The 20,939-nt window shown below is 44.5% G+C and overlaps 1 protein-coding gene across 1 annotated transcript; it reads left to right on the plus strand.

Moving 5' to 3' along the window:
• The first annotated feature begins 8 nt into the window (after positions 1 to 8).
• Positions 9 to 19,590, plus strand: LOC143419868 (semaphorin-4A-like). Its single transcript, XM_076887613.1, has 15 exons — positions 9 to 15; positions 3,104 to 3,412; positions 9,809 to 9,969; positions 10,065 to 10,127; positions 10,489 to 10,587; positions 10,722 to 10,812; positions 11,836 to 11,958; positions 13,816 to 13,943; positions 14,031 to 14,212; positions 14,991 to 15,129; positions 15,399 to 15,588; positions 15,759 to 15,874; positions 16,133 to 16,296; positions 17,072 to 17,142; positions 17,252 to 19,590. Exons 1-15 carry the CDS (start codon positions 9 to 11, stop codon positions 17,959 to 17,961), a joined length of 2,553 nt encoding a protein of 850 aa, XP_076743728.1. The 3' UTR covers positions 17,962 to 19,590.
• Positions 19,591 to 20,939: the final 1,349 nt, after the last annotated feature.

The following is a 20,939-nucleotide window of genomic DNA, read 5'->3' on the forward strand; positions in this document are numbered from 1 at the left end:
CAAGAAGCATGGAGGGTAAAACCCCGAGTCTGAAGCCTCGGGCTGTCGTCGGGTTTGAGTGACTCGGTCTGCACCAAGTGACTGAAAAACCTGGTTATTCCTCCTGCTTCACTAGAACGAGCAGAAGCTACAAAATGCACTTTGCTTTTCTCAGTTTGACCTGAGACCCTGAACTCAGGAAGTGTCGCTGAGGTCAGATCATCTCTAAGCCTCCTGCGCGACCGCAGGAACCACGGACTGTCGACACAGAATAATAATAATGGATTGCATTTATAGAGCGCTTTTACAATGCCACTATTCATTCACTCTCACATTCACACACTGGTGGAGGCAGCTACAGGTGTAGCCACAGCTGCCCTGGGGCAGACTGACAGAGGCCAGGCTGTCATATCGCGCCATCGGCCCCTCTGGCCAACACCAGTAGGCAGAAAGGTAAAGTGTCTTGCCCAAGGACACAACGACCAGGACAGAGAGCCCGGGGATCGAACCGGCAACCTTCTGGTTACAGATGTGCTTCCCAACCCCCTGAGCCACTGTCGCCCCCCAATATACATAGACTGTATATGAAAGAGGACACTGGGCCCTCTGACCACCACCAGTAGGCGACGGGTGGGTGACGCTCATGTGACGTCACCCACTGGTTTTTGCACTTTGAAGCTTTACTGCGAGTGTTTTGGACTTGAGTGACCACATCTGGACAAAGGGTGCAGACACTGACTCCTGCTGATCAGTGCAGAGATCCCTGAATGTCACTGCTTGTTAGTACATTACAATAATAATTACATTAAAATGCTTGGACAGCACAAACAGAGTCACTCAGAGAGGCCACGCCCTTTGCAATGCAAACTTTAAGCCTTAAATAAATCTCAGCCCTGCAGGTCGCTGAAGCCTCGTTAATGTTTATGAAGCCAAACGTCATGAAACCTCTGAGGTCTGCTGATCCAGATCACTTTCTTTAAAAGTGTGGGAATAAAAACAAGAAAAAGAACAAGCTCACATTCAAAGGCAGGAAGGTGAAGTCCAGGCACTGACGAGCTTCTCCTTTCTCAGTTTCTGGCTCGTTTGTTTCTTCGTCGTCTGTACTTTTTCTTGTTTCCAGAGGGATTTTTCTGTCTCCCCTGAATTTCACAGCAGCGTCTGTTTGTCTGACTTCTTTGTAGAAGTGAATCTGAATAACGTGGGGAACAAAAGCTCTCGCTTTTCCTGACGCGGGAGACTTTCTGCAGAATTATGAACTCCACTGTAAATAAACTGTCTCATGGAGGATGTGAAAACAAGACGAAAAAGTCAGATTCAATCTCTCTCAAATAAATAAATAAAAACAGCTGTAATGCTCGGACATCAGAAGACTTCCTGCAGATGTTAGATTAGATGTTGGCTGCAGACTGAAAACTGGCTGATATTAAGAGTATTTACAGAGTGTGGAATCACTCCATGACACTGATCATGTTGCAGATGCCGTGAGCTGCTGTAATTATGAGGGGTTAAAGAGATTATGGGGGAAACAGCCTAAGATTTGTTTGTATTGCACATGTTGGGGCGATCGTGGCTCAAGAGTTTGTCTTGTAATCGGAAGGTTGCCGGTTCGAGCCCCGGCTTGGACAGTCTCGGTCGTTGTGTCCTTGGGCAAGACGCTTCAGCCGTTGCCTACTGGTGGTGGTCAGAGGGCCCGGTGGCGCCAGTGTCCGGCAGCCTCGCCTCTGCTGGCTGTGGCTACAATGTAGCTGCCATCACCAGTGTGTGAATGGGTGGATGACTGGATATGTAAAGTGCTTTGGGGTCCTTAGGGACTAGTAAAGCGCTGTACAAATACAGGCCATTTACCATGTTTGTCTCCACGGCGACCTGTAACTTTGTAAACCCCCACATCCACCTCCGTCCATCACCGCCTCCTCTCCTACCACATCCACTCTAATAGAACTCCTCGGTTCCTCGGAGCAAGACAACATCTCCCGGTCTGACTGAAAGCATCCTCACATCGATCTTCACGTCCATTAAAGAGTCCAGCAGACTGTGAAAGTCTCTCTCTCGCCTCTGCCGCAGGAAAACCAAGCAAAGAGCACTTACAGCGGGCTCGGGTCCCACCGGAGACTTCCCTCCCCGAGCCGCATCACTGCCGTCCAACACAAACGAGCTCGGAAGCAGGAATTTCCTTCCTGTGTTACCTCCCAGCACACGCTCGAGTCTCAGATTCAGCTCGTGAAGGGCTCTGTTTTCAACATCAGATGGTGAACGCAAAGCTTCACGCATGACTTCACAGTCACCCGCCACTTTGTTAGGTACACCTGTTCCACTGCTCGTGAAAGAAAACATCTAATGGAAGCCACTCCATCCATGTGGAAATGATAAAGTTCAAACTGAGCAGCAGGTGAGTGTGGCGTGTTAGCTGGAGTCAGACACTGCTGATCTGTTTACGAGGGATTTGCCCTCGTAAACATTTGTAGAGTTTCCACAGAAAGGTCCACAAAAGTCAAAAAGATCCAGTGAGCAGAGGTTCTCTGGGAGAAAATGAGCTGATGGGAACAAAGTTACAGCTCGGGTCTGCAGAAGAGCATGTCTGAATGCACAGCATGATGGGCCATAGCAGCAGAAGACCACACAGTGTGCACATCTTCTGATGAGCGCTTCCAGCACACAGCACCTCAAACAGACGCCTGCCCAGCAGAGCACTGCAGCAGCTGCGTGGTGCTCTGCTGATGTTTCCAGCGTTTAGATGAATCTCTGCCATGAAGAATTAATGCAGGTCTGAAGGTGGAAGGACTCAAACCAGGTGTAACTAACAAATTGGCGTGTGAGTGTTGTAAGTTGCATTTTAAAGGTCATCACTTGTGCTCGGTGGCTTCTTCGCGTTGGAGCAGAAACTAGTTGAAGTGGTCTTCAGCGCTCGTCTCCACCGCGCTGGTTTGTAGGTCAATGCTTTTTCTTCCTGTACATGCGTGCCCCATGGGGTGAAACGGAAAAGCAGTGAGTTGATGAGGGCGGATGTGAAATAAGGTGAAGCACCGCAGAGGAACACGAGAAGCAAAGAGAAAACCAAAGTCTCCTGATCAGCTTTCAGAGGAACAAACGAGACTCTCATTTTGGCGTCTTTGGTGAAAATAAGTGTTATCTGCACAGCGTGACACGAGCCAGCTCAGCCCAGCACTGAGGCTGTGCAGAGAAGCTTCCACCCTCCTCCCTCTGACCTCCGACCGCTGCGAGGAGGAAGCTGTGGTCGTGTTGCTCAGTGATCAGAGCCGCATTGACTCAGAGCTCGGCAGAGGCGACAGACGAGCTGCACGTTTAACAAAGCTCTGCTCCATCACCTTCACCAGCTCATCCATCATGGCTCTCCCAGCCGTCCTCCTCCTCCTCCTCCTCCTGTTGAGCTCCGAGGGTTCCCTCTCTCCTCCGCGGATCTCCTTCGCTCTCAGTAAGTCCAACGCTTTGTTTTAATTTTGTGCTTGAGTCTCGCAGAGTCTCCGTCCCTCCTTTTTTATTGGACGGTTCTGTTTTTTCTTTAAAGGGAAAAAAGTTTATGAAATCTTTGGATGTTTTTTAGTTTTGCTCCCAAAAGCAGATTTTCTCAGTGCGGGGTTAATAATGATTACTGTGATGTGAGAGGTGATGTTTTCACATCTGTTTGTCTTGGAAAAACAATGTAAAAGCTTTTTTTGTTGCTTCAAAGTCAGCTGATTTTCTGTCCGCCTGCACGGCAGAGATGCGTCTGTTCGGCCTGATGGCGCTTTGCACGAACCATCTAAGGTCTTATCTTTGTAATATCTGCTGTGATGCGTTCACTTCCCCGGGGATCTGTCCTCATTCCGAGCTTGTGAAACAGAGTTCGGTCACATGTTCAGCTGAGACTCGTGAATATGACGAGTTTGTCTGAAAACAGGAAAATGATCTAACAGGAAAGATTTCACACATAGCTGCATGTTGCAAACATTAACGCACCAGCGCGCACTGCGGAATAATCCTTCGTTGTCTTACACCGGCGCCGCACTTCACCCACGCTGCGTGCAAACTGATGTATTTCACGTTTCTGACACCAACTCGGTCCACACAGTGTTTTTCTGTTGTGCAGTCACATGCAGCCGGGTCAAAGCTGTGCTGTGCGGGGCGTGGACGCACAGAGGAGTCGTGCCAGATGTTGTGTCAGCTGGACGGACTTTCAGAGCTATCGCTTTCTGTAGGCTGCAGCTGTGGCCGCGAGTTTTCCAGGAGAGTTTGTGCAATCGTTTGGCTTCGCACGCTGGAAACGTGTATACGTGTTTACAGCAGTGGGATCGAAGCAGCTGGGATTCATCATCAACTCTCGCGGGAACCTCCGCACTTCCAGATTCTCCCACCCAAACCCGTAATCCGAGCGAACTTCATCATTCTCCATTCTTTGCTTCTGATTCATATGTAAATGATGCAAACCCCATCGGGAGCAGCCTCTGTCACCTTCAGTGTAAAAACACAGCTGCTGGAGGACAGACTCGCACCTCCGCCAGCTCCAGCTCACTGGAACCAGTCACGTAAGTTAACACTGCTGCTGACAGGCAGGATGACAGACGTGACAGCATCCTGTCAGGCTCCAGAAGTTGGAGACAGGCTAAGTTTGCGGAGAGAAGCGTCGGGCTGAACGGCACACGACAGCTTCCGAGTCTCAGTAACAGCAGTGTGGGTGCAAAACGACCCCCGGCACCTTCAGCAGGAGGCCTGCACTCAGAGCTTGGTGCAACAGTCACTTCTCCATTTCAGAAAAGAAGTTGGGCCTTTATCGAGTTGAGCAATGGCATCAAGTAAACCACTAGCTTTGGTTAATCGATTTATTGGTAAATTTATTATATCCCAGAGCGGCCAATTAACACCTGTGTGTAAGAGAACAAAGAGCTCCAACATTAGCTTAAACAGTCACAAGCAGGTGAAAGCGTCACTATATCATCTCACTAGTTTACAGCTCCACATAAACTCTGTTAAACAACAGTTTGCTATCACTTATTAAAGGATGGATGAAGCTCGTGCCACTGCCAGCCAGCTTCTTGTTAACAGGTAACATGCGTTTCTTTCTGCTTCTCCTTTTTCCTACTTTAAACTGAAGCAGAAACTTTTTAAAACAAATATATGTGAAAATATATCTCAAATATGTCTGACCATTTAAAGGCCATTTACACAAAAAAGAGAAATGTAACACTGATGATTTCTAAACTCAGAATGACCTTAAAGCCTGAGGCTTTTTACAAAATGGAAACAGAATAATCTGTGCATGAAGCCTTTATTCAGTAAAGGATGTAGTCGTTGTCTTAAACAGCCTCTGAGAGCAACAATACACTTCCTATATATATATATATATATGTATATATATATATATATATATATATATATATATATATATATATATATATATATATATATATATATATATATACAGTATATATATATACATATATATATATATACACATGTTGTTGATGTACCCAAGTACAACCCTGGAGTCTGTCCAGAAGTTCTTCCTTTACAGTGTTGCTTGGTGCGCAGCAGCAAGGTATGGTGACTTTCTCATTTGCTAGATCATCTTCCAGCCTCTCCAGACTGGCTGCAGTTCACCGATGGCTGGCTCGTCCGGCCTGTATCAGTCTCTTCTGTCTCACGCTCGGCCAGTTTCAAAAGCCTGCGACTTTGACAGCCTTTTCACATGGTTATGGTTCTGGTTATGGTGGCTAGCGCCGTGTTTCACACAGCCTCACGCAGCCACAGTGACGACGTGATGAAAGTCTCTCACATCTCCCCCCAGAGCTTGAAACAACAACAACAAACAGCTAATTAAAGCACGCTGAGAAAAGGTTGGTGAGAAAACTTTTGTACATCTGTTAAGCTCCTGAATCCATATTCAAAACCTTGGAGCAATGCTGCACTTTAAGAAACTTTTGAATGTGCAACAAATTAGTTATAAAGGTCAAACACAAACAAGGGAGCCCGAGAAAAACGAAGAGCAGAAACCAAGCGCTGGACTCAGCACCAACACCGAATCAGAGGAGAGCAGATCAACGAGGACGACGGCACAGCAATCAGTGGATGAGCACATTAAACATCTTTCCTCTCTCTGCCAACACACACCTGTGACCGTGTGGGGTGCATCGCTGCAGCCACGCCATTGGCTCATGAGTTTCCCGGTCAGGCTGCTGATTGGCTCTTTGCAGAACTGCTGCAGAATTCTCTAGTTTTCCACTCAGGACTCCTTCAGCGGCTCTTTAATGTCTTTGATTAGATGAGGTGTGTTTAAACGCTCTGCTGTGAATGCTGGAGAGGACGGCGGGGGATACTATGACATCATAAATCTGTCAGCGCACGCTGGCTCCTAAAACTGCAGCACACCTCACATCAAGCCGTTCGTCTTAGTGTTTTCGGGACTTTTGTGGCCATCAGATCGTTATTCATGCGGGCATTTAGTGACACATAAAAACCCATAAAAACCAGTCTGAGTCAGCGTAACTATGGTAACAGACGTTCATTCATGCCTGCGGTGAGATTGGAAAGCAGAAGTAAGTTGTGATGAAACCAGAACTGCGTATAAGACACAGTTTAGCAAGATTTAAGGAAGATTTCACTGCCAAGCATTAATGTTTCAAACTGTGAAACTCGATAAGCCACTTTACTAAATTTAATGAAGTCACCTGTCAACAGTCTCCAAGTTACAACATGCTGCAGGTTTGAGATCACCCTGGGTCAGCACACCTGAATCTCATGATTAGTTCATTACCAGGCCTCTGGAGAACTTCAGGACATGTTGAGGAGCTCATTCAGCCGTTTAAATCAGCTGAAACACCTAAAACCTGACGCCTGGAGTTGCCCACCCCTCCTCCAGGTGATCAAGTTGTTTGAACTGATCCTGCCAGGCCTCTCTGCGACTGCTCCAACAATCGGATCAACTCAGAACTCGGATCTGGTTTATTTAGTTCTTCTATCACAACAAAATGAGGTCAGCTGAGGCTGAGATGACTGCATGTTCTCGCGGTCGCTGTCATGGGGAAACGTATATATATATTAAAAACCATAATCAACCACTCTGTGGCATGTGTGATAATGAGAGGGTTTATATTTTCACCAGGTTATGAGCTAGAGTGAGGCTTCAAACAAAAAGCAGATTTAGTTAAAGAAGAGAGAAGTCGAGGGAAAACACAAAGGAAGAAGCTGTGAAGGGAACAGCGAACAAAAGCAGAAAACAGTGAGAGGCGTTTTGTTGCCGTCACTGATCCTCAGCAAGGATTCGCTTCACTTTTCTGTCCTTCGCTGTGAATTGCGACATGTCTGAGCTGCCCTGAGCGGCGCTTCTTGGAAAGCTGTTCACCGGCGCTCCTCGTCCTCTGAGACCAGACAAACTTCCTCTGACAGGACTTCTGCTGATCGGAGTCTGGTGTTTGTGATTAGGAGACGCTTTTCTGTCAGTTTGATCTGTTGGTGTTCAGATGATGAGCATTCTTTTGGTCCTGAAGTGGCTCCACTGAGCAGTTTCAGACCGTCCCTCTTCGGTCAGAATAAAATCGGACACTTTTTCTTTTTTCTGATGCTTCTTATTACTTTCAAGCATTCAGATTCTAACAACAAAAAACAAACAAACAAACAAAAACAATTAAAAAAGCACACGTGCTGAACTATTAAAAACAAGTTCAGTGGGTGCAGAGTCCTTAAAAACCTGTGAAAGGTTGCAGGAATTCATCAGCGCTCACATTTTCACCCCAGTACTGTGCAAAAGTCTTTGAGCTGCCCCTCATTTCTTTATATTTCTCTTGAAACACAGAATGGACACACATCTGTGGTTTTGCGTTGATGTTTTAGTGAATATCCTGTGAAGGTGACGTCATCGATCAGGCACGTTTGAGGTGAACAAGCCTCCGGTGGGTCGATCGTCGGACGGCTGTTTCAGTACAAAGTTAACGTGGTCACTGCTTCAGGTTCTCTGCTGACAGAAACATTTCCTTATTTTGTATGTCACAGATTCTCAAATCCTCCAGCTTTCAGATAATTTTCAGGTTTTATGACCTTCAGTGGCTCCTGGCAGTTTGCTGTTCAGTTATTTTATTTGAGTTGTTGGTATCAAACTAATCTCTGTGAAAAGATTGAAATATCTGGTAAGATTTCTGGTTGCTCGTTACATTGCGAGTGTGAGTCATGCTTTGGTTGCATGCAAGCTAAAAGTACGTCCCCAACCGGCCTCTTTTTTTGCAATTGTTGAGCAAAAAGCCTACATGACAGTTTTTATTCATTAACCGCACAGAGAAAGCATTGTTTAGGTGTGTTAACGTTTTCTTTAAGCAAACAATAGTATTAAAGCTCTTCGTGCCTTTGGAAATCCAAATATGGTCACCCTGTTAGGCTAAAAGTCTGCGACGCAAACGAGGGTCCCGTTAGCTGATGGCGACTTTACGTTTTATTGTCTTCGGCTACGTCCACGCCTACACGCGTATTTTTGAAAAAGCCGATTTTTCTGATGCGTTCGCAGCTTTCTTCCACACGTAAACGGCGTTTTCGGTCACTGAAAACAGATTTTTAAAAACTCCTGCCAGGATGGAGATTTAAAAAAACTGTTTTCACGTTTACGTGCGGACGAGGAAAACGCAGAAAACGCAGCGTCAAAGGTGTGCGCCTTTTTTGACGTCACGCTGTGCGCCACGTTATTGTTTCGGTGAAATGAATTTCTACAATACTGTTAATTTTACTCTCTGCAGCGTTTAAACGACTCAGTGCTGCTTCTATGCGCCATCTTTGTTTACTTGTTTTACTGTTTCTGATTGGCCAACATTTCTACAGGTTAGGAATATATCGCCACCTGTTGCATGGTATGTTTCTGGCAGCGTTTTCCTTCGTTTTTGGCGTTTATGTGTGGACGTAGCCTTTGCACAAATATATCTGCATTCATAAATAATAGCCAGGAAGCGCAGGAAGTACTGAGCCAGCTTCCTGTTAAGTTCTTAAAAGCGTTCAGATGTAACATTCAAAACTCTAACGAGCAAAAAGCAGTACAAGTGAGTCGCGTCAGTAAGAAGGGGCCATCTTTACTCAAGCTTAAAGGAGTAAATCAATAAAATGTCACGTGATCAGAAATATTGCAGAGATGGCAGCAGTGCGACTGAGACACTGTAAACAAGTCTACTGAGAAATCTGCTGCTGAGATGTTTCTTATTTTTAAATCTTATCGTTCATATGTGGAGAGTTTCTCTGCAGCTCTGAACCACATCCTCTCCAAACCTGCAGCCTCACAAACAGGCAGTGCTGCTGTCTCTGTGCCGGTCAGCTGGTGAGTGAAGTGCACGACATGTTGCGGGTGCTCGCTGAGCTGCGTCCTCTCACCTCCTGTTGTAGTCTCCGTCTTTATTTATCCCTGTCTGAAGATAAGCTCAGCAGAAGCCACAGCGCAGAGCGAAGCTGTAAAACTTCAAAAGAAATCGCAGGAACTTTGTTTCGATGTTTTCATGTTTGATAAACTTGCTTTCTTTGCTCTGTTTGCACTTCTGACTAACACTTATCTAAACGTATCTCTTTAAATTGACCCGCCCCGTGTAATGACCCTTCTGCGGCGTCCTTAAAGGTTACAGAGCGTTTTCCCACACACGGCTCAGACACGCTGCGCCTGAATCACCCTGCGTGTGAGCTTGTAGAGCAAGGCCCTTATGTTTGCTTAATATTAGCTTCCTCCAAGTGTTTGCTGAGATCCTCAGGTTAGATTTCTCTTTGAATCTGCTGTGCATCCAGCCCCGAGTGTCGTCTTGAGTCCAGCTCCTGTGCAACCTGGAGTTTCCTCAGACGGTAACAGCTGCTGTGGTTTCTGTGTGTTTGTGTCCAGACTCCACGGAGAGACCTCTGCTCCACTTTGGCCACGGTGACCTCCACAACACCACCGCTCTGCTGCTGAGCAGCGACAGCTCCACTCTTTACGTTGGTGCACAAAACGCCATCCTGTCACTGGACGTTAACCAGAGTGATGTCATCAGACTGAACAAGAAGGTGCTCAGAAGAAACTGTTTGAATTTTACTGAAATATTATTACTTTTACTGCTGAGGTCCCGTGATGCCCAACAGTTCGTCTGTGTTTTGTTCAGGTGCAGTGGAGTCCGTCTGATAAAGAGACATCGGATTGCACGGGGAAAGGAAAGGATTTAATGGTAAATATAAAATCCACACACAGCAGCAATTGTGTATGAATATGAATACTTTTTCTTTTCACTGTATGGTGAATTTTCACCAGTAAGGAACAATCCAAATGTATTTAACGCTGCAGAGAATTGAAACCCCGATTCCTGGACCACATCGCTTCACTCCACGTTGGTCCCTCCCTTTTCTACCTGGCCCTAATGTAGCTGGATATAAAAAAGCAAGAACACCCACCAAAGATAAAACTTTGAGATATTTTAACCAGAAGAGCTTCGTACTGTTTAAAGCTGCGGAGGAGTCAACAGGAGTACGTATGGGAGAGGACGTAAAGGAAAAATGTAGAGATTTTATTCAGTTTCTGTTGTTTTGCAGAATGAATGTCCAAACTTTATCCACGTGTTGCAACCTCTAAACTCCACCCATCTCTACACCTGTGGCAGCTACGCTTACAGCCCCCAAGAAGCGTACATCGTAAGTTCATACATGCTGTCAGCTTCAACCAAGTCTATTAACCAGATGAGAAAAATCTTATGTCCTATATAAATGCTTCCTAACAGCTCAGACACAGTTGGATGTTCAGCTGAGCTTTTGTTTGTCTTCATCAGGACACCCAAAGCTTCTCCATTGTCAAAAAAGTCAGCGCTAAAGGTCGCTGTCCGTTCAGCCCCTTCGAGAGGAGCGCCGTCGTCATCGCAGGTCAGTGTGCTGAGTTGCAACTTTCCGCTGGGCTCGCATTCAGCGATAAAGTGGTCAAACCTCAAGCTGTTTGCACGTAACTCAGCAAGAATCTTTGCAGAGTTGATATTTTGGGGATGAGGAGTGCTGCAAAATTTGAATCTGAATTTAAACTACTTTTCATTATTTTGTTTTTTATCTTCCTTTTGTTTTGCAGAAGTTTAGTTTCAGTTCTTTCCAGAGTTTTTTTTTTTTTTTTACACATTTCAGTTTAGTTTCAGAGTAACTGAGAGTGAATGTTTAGCTTTTATTAAGTTTCAGTCACAGTTTTACTTCGGTTCTTTTTTTAAAATAAAAATGCAGTAATGGAGTATTCAGTTTGAGCCAAAAGTTTAGCTTTAATTACATTATAAATGAAACGTTATTTCTCACTTAATTTCCATATTTTCTTGTGTTTTTGTTGCAATATAAGTTTCAGTGGAGAAATCTGTAGCCTTAACTTTGTGACCTTTAATGTGTAGGATGCAATGCTTTCAAAAACAAGTGGAAAACTATCTGATTCACGTTGGATGTCAGTTGCAATAAAAAAAGTTTTGTTTCACCTTTTGCACAAACCACAGTTGCATGAGAGAATTTCATATGAAGCACAGCATCTGTGGGTGGCATGGTGTCACTGGCTGTGACCCACAAACCAAACAGCAGCAGGGTTTACTCTCTGACACGGAGCGTCATTTCCTTCCCTGTGCACAGCAGCGCGTACTGTGTTATCTCCTGCATGCACTGCATCAATCTAATAAAAGAGCCAAAAATATATTTAAAAATGTATCAGATGTACGGCTGTTTTCACGACACACTGGTTACTACGATCGCTAATGCGAGGAATATTAACACTGATGTGCGAGTTGGCACACATGAATAATACACAGTACATAATGTGTACTGTGTTGTTATTTGACCAAAGCAGAGCAGCATTTGTTGTATGTTCTCACGTTAATATGTGCTTTAAAACAAACACCCGGAGCTCTCCTGTTTATTTATGTGCAGACGGCGAGCTGTTCACAGCCACAAAAACCGACTTCAGAGGAATCAAACCACAGATTTTGCGATACTTCAGCAAAGACGGCCGTCCAGACGTCAGCCTGGAGACGTCGATCCGCCTACTGGAAGGTGAGCGAACATGATCAGGATAAATCAAGCTGTAAAAAGCTTTGTCACAAAGAAACTAATGGGTGCAGAAACTAAAAGAACAAACTGGACTTTTCTGCTTTACACCTGAATTTCACTGCAATTTCAGGCAAATGAAAAACCCTAAAATATGGCATCACAAACACACAAGAACCGGACTGAAACTAGCGTAACAAATTCCATTTCCCCCCGATGACCCAGAGTTGTGGTATGACCCACTTTGCAGGTCTACATATAGGCTTGCTCCGCCCCTTTTTCACCTCTTAGCTCATCAAGCAAAGAAAGCAGAAAACGCATATATTTAAAGAAGGACTAATCTAAGTGTAGTGTTATGTGTAAGCTTCTGCTGTTACCCTGATGTTTGGTAGATGTCCCCACGTGTGGCTGTAACTGCATCACGCTTTAGTCCATATCACACTCATGGATCTGCATCAGTGTCATCGAATGTGGGCTGTTGGCCACAAATGGTAAAAATAATTACTGACATCTGTCTCACACACCTAAATGCATATCTGTGATAATGTGATACGTCTCACCGCTGAAACCACCACTAATATAGGAGCACGCGTAGGAGTCCTGTCACACCCCCAAACTCAAGGTGGTGAAAGAGAATTATTTAAAAAAGCCACGTGTGTGGCATTACTTTAGTTTTTGAGCAGGTGAAACTCAGGCCTTGGTTTCCAGCCTCAAGTTGGAGTGCAGTTGACATATGCAGTGTAATGATTGGGGTGTCCGATCTTTAATATGTTAAAAAAAGTAGCTTTATAATCTATCCTGGACTCAGAACTGTGCAAAGATGGGACTGGAGTCATCCACACTGGTGTTCAGGTCTCATCTTCTCATATCTGAGTCTTCGTCAGCATCTCAGTAAAACTGTCCACTCGACGCACAAACCAAAGCACCTGTCCAGTTACCGGAGCCTAGGTGTCTCTTCATTGTTCCTGTTTAAACAGGTTCCACATATAACATTTGGTGCCACTAAAGACCAGGATGAAGGACGTCACTCTTCTACACATCCAGCTGACCAATGTCAGCCAGGGCACAGTGTTTATGCTGCAGCATCCTGCATGGGCATGGTAGGGCAGGGAGGCCAAAGCCTTAGTGGCAAATATAAATCGTTGCACATTCAGTGCCAGGTTTTGTACAAATGGACAAACTCTTCTTGGCCCTTGGAGGTTGGGTCTATGGGGTCCGAAACAGCAAAGGTTCTGTCCGGTTCAAAGCTACTCTGCGTCTTTGTTGGAGCTGCTGCTCCTCCTGAGCATCCACAAGCAAAATCCTCAATTATTAGGTCCGCCTACTAAAGCTCGGATATTCCTGTGATGAGGTTGTTGTGAAGTAACTCAAGAGACGTGTTCCTGACATTTAAACTACATTTTTATTAATGAAGAAGCAGAAAAAGCTTCCCATAACCTGCTGCAGTAGCCTCGATGTGAATCAGCGTCTTACACATCGAGGCAGTGACTCTGCCAACACTTAGATGTTGGTCATAACTACTGTTCTTTAAAACACTGACATGGAAAAACCACAAAAACCTCGTAAACATGGATCAGACATGTTTGTGTCAGCTCAAATACTTTCAACCAAACCACAGCTGTGAGGTCTGCAGAATTCCCTGCGTTCTGTCTCCAGCTGCTCATTTCCTCTTTGTCTTAGACGTCGCAGTGTCTTTGTCGTTTTAAAAAGTTATGTCTGCTGCACATAAACACATCATATTATGTGTTGACTCTTTCTCCACCCATCGGTCTGTCAGCTGAGTACTTTGTACGCTCCAGATGTATTCAGACCACATGGCACAGACTCTGTTCTGTACTCACTTCCTGCACTTCTGTATTTCAGAGCCTACATTTGTCAGCTCATCACTGGACCCAGCAGAGGGGAAACTCTACTTCTTCTTTAGTGAAGTTGGAAAAGAGTTCAGTTACGTAGAGGATCTGAAAACCGCTCGGGTGGCTCAAGTCTGCAAGGTGACAGCAAACAGCGAGAGCGCATAATGTGAATGTGCGTATTACCATTAATATTACATGAAGGATTGTTCTGTGCTGGTTTTACAGGATGATGTTGGTGGAGTGAGGACTCTGCAGAAGAAATGGACGTCCTTTACCAAAGCCACTCTGCTCTGTCAGTTTGAGAAACAGCTTCCCTTCAATATTCTCCAGGATGTGTTCACCCTCCCGCCACCAGAGGGCGGCGACATTGCTGACACTCTGTTCTACGGTGTCTTCACGACTCAGTGGTAGGTAAACAGGAAATAAGAGGGATGATGTTTGGATTGTTCTGGTCTTAAATGTTTTAACTGTCACATTTTTTATTAAAGCCATTTTACATCTAGTTACTGCCAAATAAACAGCTGAGGGTCAACCCCCGAATTTCCCAGCTTGGATGTTCAGATGAGTGATTGGTGGCTGCTCTTACAAAGCGTTTTCCATGCTGTGGTTCTGCCAATTACTTATTTGGGACTGAGCGATGAAAACCACATGAGCCAGGGTGGCATGGCTCCATGGTCGACAAACACAAACTAGTAGCAGAAAAAGAAAAATGGTCCCTTCCTGCCTGTCCCAGGGGGCCCGATACCCCAGAGACCCCCTTCACAGCTGAGAGATTTAGTGTACAAGAGCAAATTTGTGCCGTCTTTATGTTCATGCGTGAGACAATTTCAATAAACCAAGTTTTTAAGAGACAGTCACGTTAAAATAAACAGTGGAAGATCAGAGGAGTCTTCACTGGATCATCGCTGGGCTGACATGAGATTCTTTCTTGAACTGCGTCTTTGGGCACATTTTCCTTTAATGTATGGGATATTTGGTAACCATGGCAGCGAAAGCAACAGAACCATCAAATTCAGCAGGATCTCGTGTATGTCCTGGTTTTAGGCCAATCATTGTTGACTCAAATAAAACAAACCCACAACTTTAGCACGTTAGCTCTGTTTCTAAACGTACCTGTTCAAGTCAGGACGTCTCAAATCTGTCTTAAGGACGTCGAGGTAACCGCTGCAATCTGGTTTATTTCAGGTCCAGAGGTCCAGAGTCTGCAGTTTGTGTCTTCAGACTTGAGGGCATCAAAGACGTGTTCAAGGGGAGCTACAGGACCTTCGTAACGGGGACCCACCAGTGGAGTACGCAACAGGAAACACACAGCTACCTGGGAACGGTGGGGGGGTTCATTTCTTTCTAGACTTCCTGAATCCTCAAAGCAATCGTAAAATCAAAGATAGATTTGCTAATTTATGTCAGACATACTGTAAGCACCTTTCAAGTTTCCATCTGCACTTTACTAAAAACGTTTCTTCATTAACCCGCTCGAGGAGAATAAGATGCAGCAGAAAATGCCATAAAAACAAAAATGATTTAATGCCGTTTGTCATAAAACGAGCTGTGTTTCCAGATCTTACTGTTTGACCCTCTATGTTCTCCTGACAGTGTGGACTTGGCAATTCTACTGACGCTGTTTTGGGGGAAGTGAAGAAGAGTTTCCTGACCACAAACCCTGTGACGCCTGTCGACAAAGGTCCGGTCGTCGTCTCATCGGAGCAGCAGTACAGTCGCGTGGCTGTGATGAGAGCACGCGCAGCCAACGATGAACAGCATACCCTCCTCTTCCTCATCACAGGTGAGACTGTGAACATAGACGAGCCCAAGCAGTCAGTGCATGGACATGTGATCAAAATGATAGTTCAGTGATGTAAACGGTCACATCCTGCTTGTAGTAACGAGCTTTGAAGGGTAGTTGTGGTTCTTGCATGACTTAAAACGACTTATCGCTTCTCTCTACTGTCCAAGAGTCTGGATTTCTCCACAAAGTGGTTTTGCTTGATCAGGGTCCTTGGGTCATTGAGGAGATTCAGCTCTTCGCCCAGCCTCAGACGGTCCAAAGCGTGGTCCTCTCCACCTCCAAGGTAAACTGCACAATTCATTGACTGATCAGCAAACAAAGCATCCTGTTCACATTCAAATGTTTTTGACTCGCACCCAAAAAATAAAAAGATCAAAAGTTAATCTTAGAGAACTACTGGGACGCACGAGCCTTCACGCGGGTGCAGGTAGAGATGTGTACAGGACGACTGCGTCTCACAGATTTGAACACCTGCGCTCTGAAACCTGAGAGATCTGTCAGATTCGCATTCGTCCGGCTGACTGTTTCTCTGCTCCTGCAGGGAGTCCTCTATGTGGGGACATCTGAAGGCGTGACTGCCGTACCCGTGGCCAACTGCTCGACCTACACAACCTGCAGTCAGTGTCTCCTGGCCAGAGATCCTCTGTGTGGATGGAGCCGCGCTAGCAGGGCCTGTGCCCGTGTGCATGGTGGTCATGAGGACATGTAAGTAAAACTCACTCTGAGATAGTCCAGAACAGATGTGACCTGCACATACAAAACAAACCATCAGCTTTCTTTAAGATTCCTGATTGATATTTGTCTTTTTATCTACTACACTTTAAGAAATGAGTCTTGAAATGATTAGATGCTTTAGATGAAACCATCGCCGGCTTTTCAGCCCTGGATAAATAACACTAACATTTCTGAAACCCTGATTTTAGTTAAAATTATTTCAGCAACAATTCAGCCGCAGGACTCTGGCAACCGTTGTTGTAATAATTGTAATTGTCGCTATTCATTCATCGGAGTTGTCTTTGCAGCGCTGAGAGTGATGCCACATATAGCAGATACTCTCTGGTGTTTCTGACACGTAGACCATCAAAATGTACACGTCGCTGCAGCTCGAAAACTATCACCTGTGTTTATTTTAGGACTAGAGTAAAATAGAATAGCCCTTTATTGTCATTGTACACATTTAAAGAAACTGCACAAAAGCAATACATTCTCTAATTTAACAAAGCTGCAACCACCTGAGAAAGAGGGCTTTATTTAATGTGGGGACATTAAATTAGGTGATGAATGGGTGAGCTGGAGCTTCGACCATGCTTAAAGCTGCAGGTGGAGCATGTCCTGTGAAAGGATGAATGTGGAAGCAAAGGGCCAACAGCTCTACAACCAACGGACAATCTGCAAAACATGAAGATGTAAAAAATGTTCGAGGATTTTTTGTTGTCGTGAGAAGCTAAAGGTTCACACACAATGTTGTTTTCCTTTTCAGGGTTCAGAACCTGGAAGACAGTAATGTGGACGACAAATGTCAGGGGCAAACCGAGGCCGAGAAGATCACAGGTGATGTACAAATCTGTTGGCAGATACGGAGACTGAGAAATTCTGTTGAACGTATTCTGGAAACAAGCTCAGAGTTTTAACCTTGATGCTGTAACATTGCTGCCTGCAGTGGTCCGCGCTCACATGAATGAAGTGGTGAGGCTTTCGTGTCTGACACCTTCCAACTTGGCCACTCTGACCTGGGCCTTCCCTCAGTCAGAGAAGCTCTTCATCCAATCAGATGACGGCAGTCTCAGCTTCGTCGTCACTAACGACACTTCAGGGGTCTACCGCTGTGAGGCAGAGGAAGCCGGGTACAAACAAGTAGTTGAAAGCTATGACGTACAGCTGATGCGCTCTAACTTGACCCCAAGAACCCATGAAACTGCAGGGCCGGACGAGACCTACGAGAGCATTGTTACCGACGATCCAACAATGTCTCCGACACGGCTCATACACACCAATGAATACACCACCGATGACAGAAAGAATGGATTTACAACCAGTCCTACGGGCAAGGTGACCTCCAAAGAACATCGCGGAACAAACAGGAACCTTCAGAGCAGTAGTTCTGACACACAGTACGGAGTGCAGCTCGACGACGTGACTCCGAAGGAGAAGAGTTACTACGGTGAGCTCGTAGGTGTTTCACTCATGCTGGCCTTGTGCATCTGCATCATGATTCTCGGATCGCTCCACATGTGGCAAAAAAGGAAAGTTAGTCTCGGGAAGGATCCACTGGTCACTCCGGAGGAGGGCGCCAGCATAAACAGGCCTGTGGAGATCTGCTCTCTGAGCAGCCGGGCGGAGCTCGAGCCTGAGCTGAAGGTGGTGGAGTAACTGAAGACGCCTTAACTTGCAGCTGGTTTAGCCGGACAGTTATCGCCAAAGACATCGTGAAAGTAGGAGAGTGTAAGAATCCTTGGAAAGCAGTTTGAGATTTTTAATGTTTACCTCAGTATTTGAGTCGTGTTTTTACCGCAGCCTAAAACCAAACGTCGCGAGCGTGTCGCAGATGTGACTGAGACACAGGGGGATACCTCACAGTCTTACAGTAGCACCTTAACCCAAGATGGCTCCAAGCTAAAGCATAATGATGGGACCTTTATTTCCAAAGTGAACATCGTGTTTTATTCAATAAGACCGTAAACTCATCAGGAAAGAGTTGGCTGAGCTCACATATCAACGGAACAGAGCGTTGTTTTCAGATGATTCAGACGTCTACATGATTGGACTCGTTTTCACCCCCTGCTGGCGAATTGAAAGACTGCAGGCGTAAAGCACCTTTCAGCCCCATGAGCTACAGTTCTGTAATAATTATAGAGGAAATGGAATAAGATAAATCGCCGGTGGACTTAGGCTAATGCTGTGAAGCTAGCTCTTCTTATTTACTTTAATATTAAATACGCTCATTTTGGCAAAGGTTTGCCTGCTGAACAAGACAAAGAGGTACCTGCTTTTCTTTAAAGTGGTGTAAAGTGTAAAGCTTTGAGTCTCAGTGCAGTTTATAAATGGCTGGTATACAAACACGTCCCCCCTGTGCCGACAGAAGCAAGCAGCTACCACAGAAACTGCAGAGTTTGGTACAGACACGTTCTCTGAGGTTGTCTCTTGAGGTCCACGGGAACCTTTAATGCATCTGCTGCTTGATATGAAATTTAAGAAAACATTTGAATTGTTTCTGTTGATGCTTGAGTTTCAGGGTCCTTTTATTTCCTGATGTTTTTAGGAGTTTTGTGTTTTGTGTCTGTTAATATTCTTTGATTTTAAATGTCGGTTGTGGAACCACTTTTCTGTTTTAACTCAGGGCTTTGAAAACGGTGATAAAGGCAGCGGGTGTGTTTTATTAGTTGACATTAACGATGTCTTTAAGAATGGATTGAACAAATCATCCTGCTTACACGCACTCGTTTTAATCTTTTACATTTTTTATTTAATAAGATCTCTTTTGAATTTACAAGGCAGGTCGACTTAACCAGGACAAGGATTTATTTTTTGTGTGAAACTGTTCAGTTTTTATAAAATCTTGCCTCATATCAAGAAAAAGCTCACTTTTTTCTATTTAACATTTCCTGTTCCTGTTCTTGAGACGATGTTTTAATTGTTTGTTTTAAGTTGTATTTTAGTTTTTGGTTATTTTTCTCAGTGACGTGATTTCCGTGTGGATTTTTTGCACGCTACAGAATTTCTCTGTAACTCAGGCAAAATTGAATCTAGTGTTAGTGAATCCGATGCATGTTGAAGGACTGATGTTTTTATGTGTGAATACTCGGATAAATCATCTATATGCATTGCAAAGATTTAGGCTACTAGAAGAATATATTTGTGTTAAATGAATGTGCACAGTTGTCAGTCACTGTATGTGAACGAATGTATGTAAACTGTTAAATGTGAAACCTGCTTTGAATGTAACACGGGCTAAGATTCAATAAAACAGTCAATAAATCCATGCTTTATGATTGTAGGTATGAATGAATGTCGCCCCCTTGTGGTGTAAGTGAACTACACACGTGAACTTGTCAAGGTTAAGAAATGAGGCGACTGGTCATTTCTTTCCTGGTATGTTGGCGTAAGATAATCTGGTGTTGCTCAGGCCTAATGTTGAATGTCCTCTATGAGTTGAAATCACCTCCATCGTTACTTGATCTCCAAAATGTGAACAGTCGTCGATAAATCGCGAGCAGAAGATTTATCTTAATTTGATCACCTCATTTGGCAAAATTTCAGGATATGCCTTCATCTAAAACCTGTTAATGACAATTTCACATATCTTGGATTGACTGTCCCTAATGATCCCAAATTATTTTTATCCATATTAAAGCATAATATGGAGTCATGGAAAATTCTTCCCTTATCCACGATTGGTCGTATAAATTCCATAAAAATGGTCTCTCTTCCTAGATTTTTGCATCTTTGCCAGAATCTTCCTCTTTATCTCACTTCCTCTTTCTTTAAGGAATTGGACTCGATTATCACGTCTTACATATGGAACAACAAGAATCCTAGAATAGACAAATCTACGAGCGTTGACCTTCTGGCACCAGACATCCCCAGATCTTAGTAATTCTAACACCCCCCTTTGGGTTATAATGGAGGCTGACGTAGTAAGGGACTCCTCTTTAGAGGCCCTGCTTTTCTCCAGAGTGGGGAAAGCTGAGGTTTTTAAGAAACTAGGGTTTGTTCCAAAACAATCTGTGCGTATTTTAAACCAATTAGAGGTGTCCTTGAATTGTCAAACTCCTCTGTGCAGGCACCGATATGCTCTTTTGCCTCCCCTGGGTGATAAATCCACCATGTTTGGAGGGAGAAGGGCTTAATCAAATTCAAAGATCTTTATATATTTGGAAAATTTGCATCATTTTATCAGCTTGGGCAAAATTTCATTTTAACGCATTCACATTTTTACCGTTACCTACAAATTAGGCATTTTGTGCAATCCAATATCAAGAATTATCGAGATATTCCGAATGAACACAACTTCTTTAATGTGCTCCTGAGCCGTCCTTACTCCAAACATCGGATCTCTGCAGTTGTACATTTGTTTGATGAAAGTGTTGAGGCGCGGACTACGAGGATAAGAGACGCCCGGAGGGAGGAACTGGGTATAGAAATACCGGAATAAATGTGGGACAAATGCTTATCAAAAATTCATTCCTGCTCTGTTAACGGCTGACATTAATGAATACAATTTAAAGTTGTCCATCGGCTCCATTACTCCAAGGTTGGACTACACAAAATTTGTTCTTCGACTTCCCCCGTATGTGACAGATCGCACATTGGCTCATGACTAATTCCAGAATATTTGATTGGTACTCTAA

This window comes from Maylandia zebra, linkage group LG1 (genome assembly GCF_041146795.1).
Source record: "Maylandia zebra isolate NMK-2024a linkage group LG1, Mzebra_GT3a, whole genome shotgun sequence".
NCBI classification, from domain to species: domain Eukaryota; kingdom Metazoa; phylum Chordata; class Actinopteri; order Cichliformes; family Cichlidae; genus Maylandia; species Maylandia zebra.

Excerpts from the sequence above, each read along its gene's own strand:
- LOC143419868 (XM_076887613.1), top strand. Across the intron at positions 10,813-11,835 it reads GAGCGCCGTCGTCATCGCAG|ACGGCGAGCTGTTCACAGCC; the intron begins GTCAGTGTGCTG and ends ATTTATGTGCAG. Across the intron at positions 15,875-16,132 it reads TGGTCCTCTCCACCTCCAAG|GGAGTCCTCTATGTGGGGAC; the intron begins GTAAACTGCACA and ends CTGCTCCTGCAG.